This window comes from Carcharodon carcharias, chromosome 22 (assembly GCF_017639515.1).
Source record: "Carcharodon carcharias isolate sCarCar2 chromosome 22, sCarCar2.pri, whole genome shotgun sequence".
In the NCBI taxonomy this organism is placed as follows: domain Eukaryota; kingdom Metazoa; phylum Chordata; class Chondrichthyes; order Lamniformes; family Lamnidae; genus Carcharodon; species Carcharodon carcharias.
This window is the reverse complement of record NC_054488.1, coordinates 15,161,121-15,173,691: the sequence shown is the minus strand read 5'-3', so window position 1 is coordinate 15,173,691 and position 12,571 is coordinate 15,161,121. Positions and strand designations below refer to the sequence as shown.

The 12,571-nt window shown below is 42.4% G+C and overlaps 1 protein-coding gene across 1 annotated transcript in view; it reads left to right on the top strand.

Annotated features, from left to right (window-relative positions):
- The window catches only part of LOC121293962 (glucagon-like peptide 2 receptor), a 69,888-nt gene extending 58,581 nt beyond the window's left edge, over positions 1-11,307 (top strand). The window contains exons 14-17 of the mRNA XM_041217451.1: positions 6,923-7,218; positions 7,435-7,542; positions 9,443-9,461; positions 11,269-11,307. Coding sequence (XP_041073385.1) covers positions 6,923-7,218; positions 7,435-7,542; positions 9,443-9,461; positions 11,269-11,307 — 462 coding nt within the window. The remainder of the gene's footprint in view (positions 1-6,922; positions 7,219-7,434; positions 7,543-9,442; positions 9,462-11,268) is intronic.
- The last annotated feature ends 1,264 nt before the right edge of the window (positions 11,308-12,571 follow it).

The following is a 12,571-nucleotide window of genomic DNA, read 5'->3' as shown; positions in this document are numbered from 1 at the left end:
CCAGAATGTCCATTCAATTGTGAATGAGGCCCTTGCCTTCCATGAGCTCAGCATTGGTGATTGCATCCACATCGTATGACCTTGACAGAAACCTGGCTGAGGGGTGATGACACTTTGATAGGAGCGGGAGTCGGCCATTTGGCCTGTCGAGCCTTTTCCACCATTCAGGCAGAGCGTGGCTGATCATCTGCCTCTATGCCATTTTTCCCCACTACCCCCATATCCCCTGGTGCCATTATATATCCAAACATCTATCAATTTCTGTCCTGAACATGCCCAGTGATTGAGTCTCCGCAGCCCTGTGGGCTAGAGAATTCCAAAGATTCACCACTGCCGGAATGAAGAAATTCCTCCTCATCTCAGTTTCAAATGGCCTTCCCCTTATTCTGAGACTGTGTCCCCAGGTTCTAGACTCACTAGTCAGGGGACACACCCTATCCACATTCCCCCTGTAAGGATTTTGTAAGTTTCAAAGAGATCACCTCATTCTTTGAAACTGGAGGGAATACAGGCCCAGTTCCCTCAATTTTTCCACATAAGACAATCCTGTCATCCCAGGGATTAGTCTGGTGAATCTCTGTTGAACTCCCTCTATGGCAAGTACATCCTTCTTTAGATAAGGAGACCAAAACTGTGCCCAATATTTCAGGTCTCACCAAGGCTGGATACAATTCCCCCTAAATGAAGCCTCCCTACCTGGCTAAACCTACCCCCACTTGCCCTACTGAGACTGTCATGACTGTGTTGTGGCTCTTATTGCTAAATCACACCTTGGTCTGCCTCTTGTGCACTCTCTCGCACTTTCAGCTCCTTTGAGAATCTCGGTGTTCCAGCCCCTTAAAATCCTTGTTCTCGACCAACCACACAAATACCGTAAAGCATTTTCTCACTCTCTGGCAAAACTGCTCAATATTCTGGGATCATCCTGAAAATAGGGGCAGGAGTAGGCCCATCGAGGTCTGCTCAGCCATTCAATAAGATAATGGCTGGTCTGATTCTGGCCTCACTTTCACTTTCCTGCCTGTCCTGCATAACCTTCAATTCCCTTGTAGGTCAAAAATCTTTCTAATTGACCTTTGATAATATATTCAACGACCCAGTCTCCACTGCTTTCTGTGGTAGAAAATTCCAAAAATTAACAACACTCTGAGAGAAGAAATTCCTCCTCACCTCAGTCTTAAAAGGGAGACCCTTTAATTTGAAACTGTGCCCCCTAGTTCTAGATTCCCCCACGAGGGGAAACATCCTCTCAGCATGTACCCTGTCATGCCCCCTCAGAATTTCAGTACAATCACAGAACCACATAATTATTACAGCCATTCAGCCCATCATGTTTGCACTAGCTCTCTGAATGAGCAATTCATCTAGTGCCATTCACTGGCCTTCTTCCCGTAACCCTGCACAATCTTCCTTTTCATATGACAGTCAAATTCCAAACAAACATACAAACATACAAACACGGAGCAGGAGTGGGTCACTCGGTTGTTCAAGCCTGCTCCGCCTTCAATAAGATCATACTGATCTGATTTGTAACCTCCTGCCTACCCCGATAACCTTTCACCCCCTTGTAAATTAAGAATCTATCTAGCTTTGCCTTAAGAATAGTCAAAGACTCTGCTCCCACTGCCTTTTGCATAAGAGATTTCCAAAGACTCACAACCCTCTGAAAGAAAAAAATTCTCCTCATCTCTGTCTTTAATGAGCGACCCCTTATTTTCAAACAGTGACCCCTAATTCTAGATTCTCTCACAAGAGGAAACATGCTCTCCACATCCACCCTGTCAAGACCCCTCAGGACATTAAAAGTTTCAATTAAGTCACCTCTTACTCTTCTAAATTCCAGTGAGTACAAGCCTAACCTGACCAGCCTTTCCTCATAAGATAACCCGTCTATTTCTGGTATTAGTCTAGTAAACCTCCTCGGAACTGCTTCTAAAGCATTTACATCTTTCTTTAAACAAGGAGACCAGTACTGTACACAATACTCCAGACGTGGTCTCACCAGTGCCCTGTATAACTGAAGCGTAACATCCCTACTTTTGTAATCAATTCCCCTCATAATAAGTGATAACATTCTATTAACTTTCCTAATTACTTGCTGTACCTTCATACTAACCTTTTATGACTCATGCATTACAACACTCCGATCCCTCTAAATCTCAGAGCTCTGCAATCTCTCACCATTTAGATAATAAGCTTCCTTTTTATTCTTCCTGCCAAAATGAACAATTTAACATTCACCCACAATATACTCCATTTGCCAGATCTTTGCCCACTCACTGAACCCATCGATGTCACTTAGCAACCTCCTTATATCCTCTTCACAACTTACTTTCCTACTTATCTTTGTGTCATCAGCAAACTTAGCAATCAAACCATCTGTCCCTTCATCCAAGTCATTTATATAAATTGTGAAAAATCTGAGGTCCCAGCACTGATCTCTGTGGCACACAACTCGTTACATCCTGCCCAACAGAAGAAGACACACTTATGGCTACTCTCTGCTTCCTGTTAGCTAGCCAATCTCCTATCCATACCAATATGTTACCCCCTACACCATGAGCTTTTATTTTCCATTATAATCTTTGATGTGGCACTTTATCAAATGCCTTCTAGAAATCGAAGTACAGTGTATCCACCAGTTCCCTTGTATCCATGGCATATGTGACTCCTTCAAAGAACTCCAATAAATTGGTTAAACATGATTTCCCTTTCACAAAAGCCATGTTGACTTCGCCTGATTAACTTGAGTTTTTTCCAAGTGCCCTGCTATAACACATTTAATAATAGCTTCTAGCATTTTTCCTCTGACAGATGTTAAGCTAACTGGCCTGTAGTTTCCTGCTTTCTGTCTGCCTCCCTTTTTGAATCAAGGAGTTACATTAGTTATTTTCTAATCTAATGGAAGCTTCCCCAAATCTAGGAAATTTTGGAAAATTAAAACTAATCTATCAATTATTTTGCTAAACACTCCTTTCAAGACCCTAGGACGAAGTACATCAGGATCTGAGGATTTGTCAGCTTGCTGTTCCAACAATTTTCTCAATACCACTTCACTGGTGATTGTAATTTTCCTGAGTTCCTCCCTCCCTTCCACTTCCTGATTTACAGCTATTTCTGGGATGTTACTTGTCTCCTCTATAATGAAGATCAATGCAAAATACATCAATTCATCTGTCATGTCCTTACTTTCCATTATGAATTCCCCAGACTCACTTTGTACAGGTCCAACACTCACTTGTTAACTCTTTTCCTATTTAATTATCTATAGAAACTCTTTGCTCACCTGATTTTTTCAGTCTATCTATATATTAAAATCCCCCTTTTGAATGCTTTGATTGAACCTGCCTCTACCGTACTCTGGGGCAATGCTTCCAGACCTTAACCACTCGTCACGTGAAGATATTTTTTCCCTCATCTTGTCTTTCCTTCTTTTCCCAATTATTTTAAATCTGTACCCTTTCATTCTCAATCCTTTCACGGGTAGGACGTTTCTCCCTATCTACTCTGTCCAGAATCCTCATGATTTTGAATACCTCTATCAAATCTTGTTTTATATGTTTCAATAAGATAACCTCTCATTCTTCTAAACTCCAATGAGTATAGACTCAGCCTTTCCTGATAGGACAACCCTTTTCATCCCAGGAATCAACCTAATGGACCTTCTCTGAACTGCCTCCAATGCAAATATATCCCACCTCAAGCAAGGAGATTTAAAACGGTATGCAGTATTTCAGGTGTGGTCTCACCAATGCTCTGCACAGTTGTAGCAAGACTTCCCTACATTTATATTCCATCCCCCTTGCAATAAAGCCAAAGATTCCATTTGCTTTCCTAATCACTGGCTGTTTCTACATATTAAGTTTTTCTGATACATGTACAAGGACACCCAGATTCCTCTGTTCTGCAGCATTTTCTGGTCTATGTCTAAATAAATAATATTCTGCTTCTTTATTCTTCCCAAAAAAGTGGACAACCTTACAATTTCCCAAATTATACTCCATCTGCCAGATTTTTGCCCACTAACTTATCTATGTCCCTCTGCAAACTCTTTGTGTCCTCCTCACAACTTACTTTCTTATGTTTGTATCATAAGCAAATTTGGCTACAATAGAATTGATCCCTTCATCCAAGTCATTACTATAGATTGTAATTAGTTGAGATCTCAGCACTGATCCCTGTGGCACTCCACTGGTTACAGTTTGCTAACCTGGTAATGATCCATTTCTCCAGACTCCCTGGTACAAGTTTTCACTCCTGAGTCAGGTGAGCAGAGCGAGGAAATTTCCCAACTCTGCAAACATGACTTGGGAGAAGCTTCCCCGAACAGCCAGATTTTCATTCTGGGGGCCAGGCAGTTGCTAACTCGGGTTGATTCTTGATATGGGATTTGGTTCCCAATACGGAAATTGAACCTGTGCTGTTAGCTCCCTTCTGCAGTACACTCTAACCATCTTGCCAACTGAGTTAACCAACCCCCACTAATACCTCTGGTGTCTCCCAAAGATCTATCCTTGCTCACTACTATATGTTACTGTTCTTAGATCAAATCAGCCAAAAACACAGCACCACATGCACACCAACAATACCCAACTCTACCTTGCCGCCATTGTCTCAACACCAACCCCCCCCCCCCCCCCACTGTCTATCTCAATATTTGGAAGACTGAAGCCATTTTCTTCAGCTTCTGTCACAAATTCTGTTCCCTATTCACCCACTCCATCCTTCTCCCGAGCAACTGTCCAAGGCTTAACCAGGTTATTTGCAAATTTGGTGTCATATTAGACCAGAGTTGGATCTCCGACCATTCATCTACACCATCACTAAGACCGCCTATTTTCACTTCCATAACACTTCCCTGCTCCTGCATCAGCTGCTGAAATTCTCCTCCATGCCTTTGCTACCTCTTGACTTGACTATTACAACACATTCCTGGCCAGCTTCCCATCATCTACCCTTTGTAAACTTGAAGTCATCCAAAACTCTGCTGCCCCTATCCTAATTTGCACCAAGTCCCATTCACCTCTCACCTCTGCTCCCTGACTTCATTGGCTCCCAGTTAAGCTTTAACATTCTCATCCATGTTTCTAAATCCATCCATGCCCTTGTCCCTCCGTTTCTCCGTAATCTCCTCCAGCACCACAACTCTCCCAGATGTCTGAGCTCCTGTAATCCTGACCTCTTGAGTGTCTCTGATTTTAATCATTCCATCATTGGTGGCCTTCAATTGCCAAGGCCCCGAGATCTGGAATTCCCTCCCTGAACCGCTTTGCCTTTTTTCATCCTTTTCCCTACATTAAGGCTCTCATTAAAACCTACTTCTTTAACCAAACTTTTGGTCAGCAGCCCCTTGCGACCTGGTGTCAAATTTTGTTGAGTACCTCTCCTGTGAAGTGCCTTAGATATTTTACTGCAGTAAATATGCTACATAAATACAAGCTGTCATTGTTGTGGTTTTTGCGCTGGTACTTGCTCTGCTTGGTAAGCCATTTTGGTACAATGCCTTTTATAGAGGATCTCATCTGTGTGAACTTTGTACCTCCTTAATTCATCAAACTGAAGAATAGTTAATGCAGAGTGCAAAGTCTGAAACTCGAATTGTCAGCTAGAATATTTAATTCAATGTAAAATCATGCATGGAAAGCAAAATAAAGAGAGAGAAAGAAAGATGGGATTAAGGGAGAGAGCTAAAAGAAAAAGTAAAAAAAAAACATGTTTTTTTATTTTTTAAGATCTGCAACAATAATTAAAATCTGAAGGAACGGGACTTCCACATTTGTTAAAGTTAATTTTCAGTGCCAGAGAGGTTAATGTTCATTGTATGTTAAGTGTATTTAATATGCATGGATTATAGGCATTAACTGGGATTCACTTAATCCCCTATGAATAAAAACAGGTCATCAGTAGGTCCAGGTAATGGGCAATAGAGGGAGTCACTTGGCCTGACTGCCTGCCTCTCGTCCAGGTATCGATGGAGAGGGAGCTTGTGGTGTCCACCAACATGCTTGAGGCCTTCAGTGACAAGTGGGCACCAGGGTTTGGGGTGTGGGAGTCAGTGGTGGGGGTGGGGGGTGGTGGGGGGGTGTGTGGAGGCGGGTGGACTGGAGTATATCATCAACTTTGAGAGCGTCACTTTAAAGGGAAGCTTAGCTAATCAGATTAATGTTTTGGGGGATTTCTTTTTGTTACAGTATATTAGTTGTGCCCCTTTCAAAAGGGGAACTTAGTTTCTCTTTACTGGCAACCTTCTGGTTGGATCAAGAGGTATAAATAGAAACAGACTGAAATTGCAGTTGTTGTTTTAAGAAGTGCATATTTGTCATGCATACCACTGTATAAAAATGCTTATAAAAGTGTCTAAACATTGGTTCCAGTTCTATCCTTTACCACCTGACTTTCCTGAATAAGACAGCTAAACCCTACCAAGTTGTTATAAATTTATTTACACTGGAATGGATCTGCCCTAATGTTTTCTGGCATGGTTATTAGTTGGTGAGGACAGCAAATTCACACCATTGCATGTATTTCAACGTTGAGTCTCTCAGCAAGATACTGTCATAGCAAAACCTCTGGAGGAGCATGGCAGCTCAGACAGCAACTTTCTGATTTCTGCATTTAGCTGCACATGCACAGTCATTGGAAGTTGCTGTCTGATTTGCACTTTAAGAATGGTGATAGCCTCACCATTATTCTGACTGCAAAATAGAGCCTACACTTATGGCTAAGGTTTCCCAATCCTGTGAATGTGTGGAAATCATGGACTGCTAAATTGCAGCATTAGAAAGCCATGCTTTGAAATTTCATCAATGTTCTTAGCATTCATATTTGATTGAAACTATTTCCACTTTAGTTGATGCTCTGCATAATTAGTTATGTCCAGAATCTCAAATCAACCACTTGCTCTTTTATATTTTTCCGGCAGGTTCAAGCAGAATTGAAAATGCGGTGGAGGTGCTGGCTGTTGGTAAATCACTTTGAATGTAATGGCTGCGTTTTTGGAAAGCACTTCAAATCACTGGGGAAATGCCCGAAACCCAGGTCTAACAGTTATATCTGCAGCAGCTCCTACTACAGTGATACCAGAACTTCTAGCATGCAACTGAGCACAACGCCCATGATGGAGATGCAGGCACACAGAACCATCCCAATGGAGCAGTTCACCCAGACTAGTGTGTCTGAGAGCAGCGAAGGAGAAACAGGTGTTGGAGACAGCCACATGTAAGGGACACATGTAAGGGCAGGTCTTGACAAGCCAAGTATAACATTGAATGCTGTGAGCTGTTAAGTCCTTGAATGTAAGAAGTGCATTAGAGAGTCAACAGCAACACAATCTGAACCTGCTTTGTGACTGACTTCTATTTTCCGTTGTAAATACTGAATTTTGCAAGTGATCAGGTTGCATTGGAAGTCATTTTAACACCTTTGCTCTTCCAGTGGTTCAGTGGGTACTACCAGTGTAGACCTATGCCTTGCAGAGAAGCAATACATCAGGTTTGATTCTCAGCCGATGCTAAGTCAACTGAAGCCGGAAAAGGTGCTACAGTTGGCCTCAGAGCCCAGTGGTTAGGGTGAGGGAAAAGATTCAGCCGTTCCTGATTGCTGCCCTGCCAATCCTTAAAAGGTGTGTGTGTGTGTGTGTGTGTGTGTGTGTGTGTGTGTGTGTGTGTGTGTGTATGTGTGTGTATGTTTGTGTGTGTGTGTTTGTGTGTGTGCGTGTGCGTGCATGTATGTGGGTGTGCGCGTGCGTGTGTGTGCGTGTGTGCGTGCATGTACATGCGTGTGTGCACGTCTAAGTGTGTGTGTGCATGTGTGTGCATACACCTGATAGGGATGTGACTGACTGACACTCACTGTTCAGGCTCACAATGATTCAATTCGAGGAGAGATCAGTGAATTAAGGAGAGGTGCTGGGGTAAAAAAGAAAATCCCAGTGGTGTGACCCTTTCCATCTGCTGGGGACAACAATAAGTTTATTTTTACAATATTTACCTGCTTCTGACCATGCATCTCCTACTATTGTGTACAACACAATGGACCAAATGGCCTCCTTCTGTAAATTTCTATGTTTCCAGGTCTTTCTATTGTGTCAATAGGTAAACAGTGTAAGGTATCAGAATGTGACCAAGCTTGTACACACTGTGCACTAAAGTAAACATTCCCCTCGCTCCCAATTTTGGGACATCATCTATAATATAATATAATAAGTTACAAATTTTATGCATATTTAATATTGTAGCTGTGATGTTTTTTAACAAAGCTTGTAGATTTTGAATATGTCCAGACAATAAAGTTTATTATCGTGCACAACGATAGTCATTTCTGCAACTTCTAACTCCCAGCTTCCCTTGGTATTCCTAAAATGGATATAAGAAGATTATTGCCTAGTATCCATACAACAGACATCAAAGGAAAATATTCTTCACCATTGTATTAAGGGCAACTATGGTAGAGGTGAGTATTGTCTTGTTTTTTGTCTCAATGATGCACACAGGCTGTCGACATCGTAGCTGTGTTAACTTTATTGCTAATACATTTTCCTAACATAGACACATATCTGCGGTAACTGAATTCTATCAAGACAGGCTCCAACATGTGCTATCTGACCTTCAACTCCCTTGTCAGGTGACTCCCATCTAGTGCAGAGTACCATACAGTATCTAACACTGGAGTCCACCACCACAATCAACTATTGTCAGGACATTCCCATTTTTTAAAAAAATTTCTATACAACTCAAGTACACAAAGTCTGTTATCTATTCTTTCTCATTCTGTTTTGATCAGTCTGTTTTGTCTTTTACTCATCTCTGTTTCTTTATGGTTTCTTTCACAATTCTTCCTCTGGATGTTTTGAATGGTGACAGTGGTGGTTTTGAAGGACAAGTGGCTTTCTCCAGCTCTGTGTCACTATCACCCCTTGGATAGTTTTCAGGACTCTCAGGCTTTGTCTGGTTATCTGTTGCTTCCCTGGTACATTCTGGTTTTTGATCTTCAGCCACACTTTCTGGTTCAGAGCAGGGTAGTTCTTCATTTGTTTTCCATAAGAATTTCCTGTTTCTCCTGTACTGTTGTCCGTTTGGAGTCTGCACTATGTAAGACCTTGGTTCTCCTGTGATTCCTGAAATTCCTGAGACAACAGCAGGATTCCAGATCCCTTCATGCTGAATCCTCACTGTCTCTCCAATGTTCAGGTCAGGCAGAGGTCGGGTGCCTTGATCAAAGTGCTGTTTCTGCTTCTGCTGTCTCAGTTTGAGCTGATCCTACATGCTGTACCTCACTGGCTTTGGAAATAACAGTTGGGGCACAGCTGGAAGCTTGGTTCTTAGTCTTCTCCCCATCAGAAGCTGTGCTGGAGATGACCCAATGCCCTCTGATGCCCTCCCTTCCTGAAATCCAGCAGAGCCAGGTAGCGGTCTCTTTTGTCCACCTTTGCCTTCTTCAACAGGTGTTTTAAGGTTTACACGGTACGTTCCACCATTCCGTTGGATTGTGAATATTTGGGATTTGATGTAGTTTGGCAAAACTCCCAATCCTGTGCAAATTTGGGAAACTCAATGCCTGAGAATTGTGGACCGTACCTGAGATGAGCACTTCAGGTATGCCATGCTAAGCAAAAATTGATTTTAAATAATGTATTACAGTGATGCTCTTACTATCATTTCTCAGCAGCATAGTTTGAGTAATAATCTACTGCTGGTAGGTACTCACTGTTATTAAATGTGAACAAGTCCACTCAAATTTTCTGCCAGGGCCTCTCTGGAACACTGTGCAGTTGAAATGGTTCTTTTTGTTGTGATTTACTGTACTTTTGGTACACTGCACATGCATTCACCATTTCCCCAATTTGTGTTCCCATTCCAGGCCAATACATTACATCTCAAACTCTTCTCCTGCATGTTTCTGTGCCGAGGTGATTTTCATGTATGTGCTGCAGCATTTCTTTCCTCAGTGTTGCAGGAATCATGATCTTTTCTTCCTTGAAAAGTATTTCTTCTGCTACATGAAGTTCCTCACAGAAGTTCCAGTCCTCTTGTACAGCAGAAGGGGCTCCGCTCCGATGTGTGGTCCAGACAGTTTGCACAATCTGCTGCACTTTTCTCAGGGTTGTGTCATTCTTGGTCGCTTCCCTGATCTCATCCAGTTTGGTCACAGCCACAGGTAAGTTCTTTGTCAGCATGTGAACCTGTGCTTCCATTTCTTTATCCTCTTCCTCCGTGTTGGGTAGGTATGCACGTGACAGAGTGTCTGCGATGTGAATTTCATTGCCCGGTTTGTATTTAAGCCTGGTACTTCTGCAGACGCATTATTAATCTTTGGATTTTTGGTGGTGCACAGTTCAGGGGCTTTTTAAGTATAGCTTCCAAAGGCTTACGTTCAGACTCTACCTCTATGTTTTTGCCATAGACAAATTGATGGAAGTGTTCTAGGCCAAACACAATTGCCAGCATTTCTTTCTCTATTTGGAGCATATCGCTGCTGTATTTCAGTCATTGCCTTTGAAGCATAAGTCACTGGTGCCTCATTTTGCAAGAGGGCAGCTCCCAGGCCAGGCTTTGAAGCGTCCACTGGGTTGACTGGTTGACCAACATCGTAACACTGGTGCCTGGGTCGGTGTTCTCTTCAGGCTGGTCAAAGCTTCCTGGTGACTTTGTTCTCAATACCATCCCACATCATTTTGTAGAAGTCCTCTAAGAGGTGTTGTCAGGTCTGACATGTTCATAATGAATTTCCCGAGATAGGTCACCATTCCCAAAAACCTCTCCAAGTATTTCTTACATTCTGGGGGGGCATGTTCACAACTCCTTTGATTTTACTCGGGTCTAGCTTCAATCTCGCACTAGTTAGTACATGTCCCAAGTACTTGATTTTGTGAAGACCCATTTTGTGCTTTTCCTTCTTCAGCTTCAGGTTCCTTTCTCTAGCTCTGGCCAGCATCTGCCTCGCTCTGTGGTCATGTTCTTCTCATGAAGCTTCCCAGACCAGCACATCCTCTATATAGGTTTCCATGCTCTCTAACCCCTCAAACAGCTGCTACACTGTCCTGTAGAACACCTCTGGAGCTGAATTAATACCAAAAGGTAAGTGTAAACACCTGTATCGCCCATGTGGTGTGTTGAAGGTAGAGAGATAGGAGCTGTTTTCATCCAGCCTGACCTGCCAGAAGCCTGAACTCACATCCAAGACTGAATAGTATTTAACATCAGCTAGCTTACACATGATCTCTTCTACTGTGGATAGCTGGTAATTTTCTCTTTGTACTACCTGTTTTAGGTCTTTGGAATCCAAGCAGACTCGCGGACTCCCATCTGATTTTTCTACAATTACAATTGGATTAATCCACTTGGTTGGTTTTTAACTTTCTTGATGATCTGAAATTTCTCCATTCTGTCCAACTCTGTTTTCAGTTGGCCTCTTAACATTACTGCTATTTTCCTGGCCGGGTGCAATTTTGGGTGTCACAGTTCCATCAGTCTCGATGGTGTGTTCTCCTTTTAGGCAACCAATCCCTGGATCACATCTTTATACTCAGTCAGGATGTAATCAGCGGTGACAGTCATTATTCTCCTGATTAGCTTCAGATTTTCAAAACCTTTGCTACCAAGAATGGATTTTGCATCAGTTTTCACCACGATGAATGGAACTGCTTGAGATTGTTTTTATTGTTCATTTCAAATGTGTGTACTTGCCTTCGACTGCAAGTTTTTCACCTGTATAAGTAGACAGCTTCACTTTTGTTTTAGTTAGCTGTTTCTCTTTGCTTATCTTATGATACAGGCTTATGGGGATGACATTTGCTTGTGCACCTATGCCAAGCTTGAAATTCACCATCATGTTGGCAATTTTTAAATCAACCATCCATTCGTCTTCTTTGGAATTTGTTGTTACTGCACCAACGGAAAGTTCATTTTCAGAGGGTGGGATTTTCCATGCCCGCCTGCCGTCGGGATCTTCCAATCCTGCTGGGACACCATCTCGCCCGCAGAGGAGGCCGGAAAATCCTGACCAGCGTCAGCATCAATTGTGCGCACTTATTTTGATTTACACATCTTAGTGAAGTGATTCAGTTTATCACAGTTCTTACACTGCTTTCCGTAGGCTGGGCAACTATGTGGTAAATGCTCCAATCCATATCGGCTGCATTTGAATGTTCCAATAGCAGTTTTGTTCTTTTTACATTCGGACTGTCTATTTGTTCTTTCCTGGGGCTGTTTCTGTTTAACTGCATCTAACTGCTTGACCGTGTGCAGCTTATCATCTTCTGTCACCTGCTTAATATGGCATTTCATTGTCTCTGCCGCCCTGCAGATATTTATTGCTTTCTCCAGCATGAGATCAACTTCTCTCAAAAGCCGTTCTCTCAAAGCGTCATTTGTGATTCCACAAATTATTCTACTTCGGGTGAGTGATTCTTTAAGCTCTCCAAATTCACATGATTTAGCTCGTTTTCTCAGCTCATTTATGTACTGACTAACGTTGTCATTGCCTTGCGTGTATCTAAAAAAATCGGTATCTTTCACACGCGATGTTTTCCTAGGGCTTCAGTAGGCTTCGAATTTTTCCATTATTTCTTTCA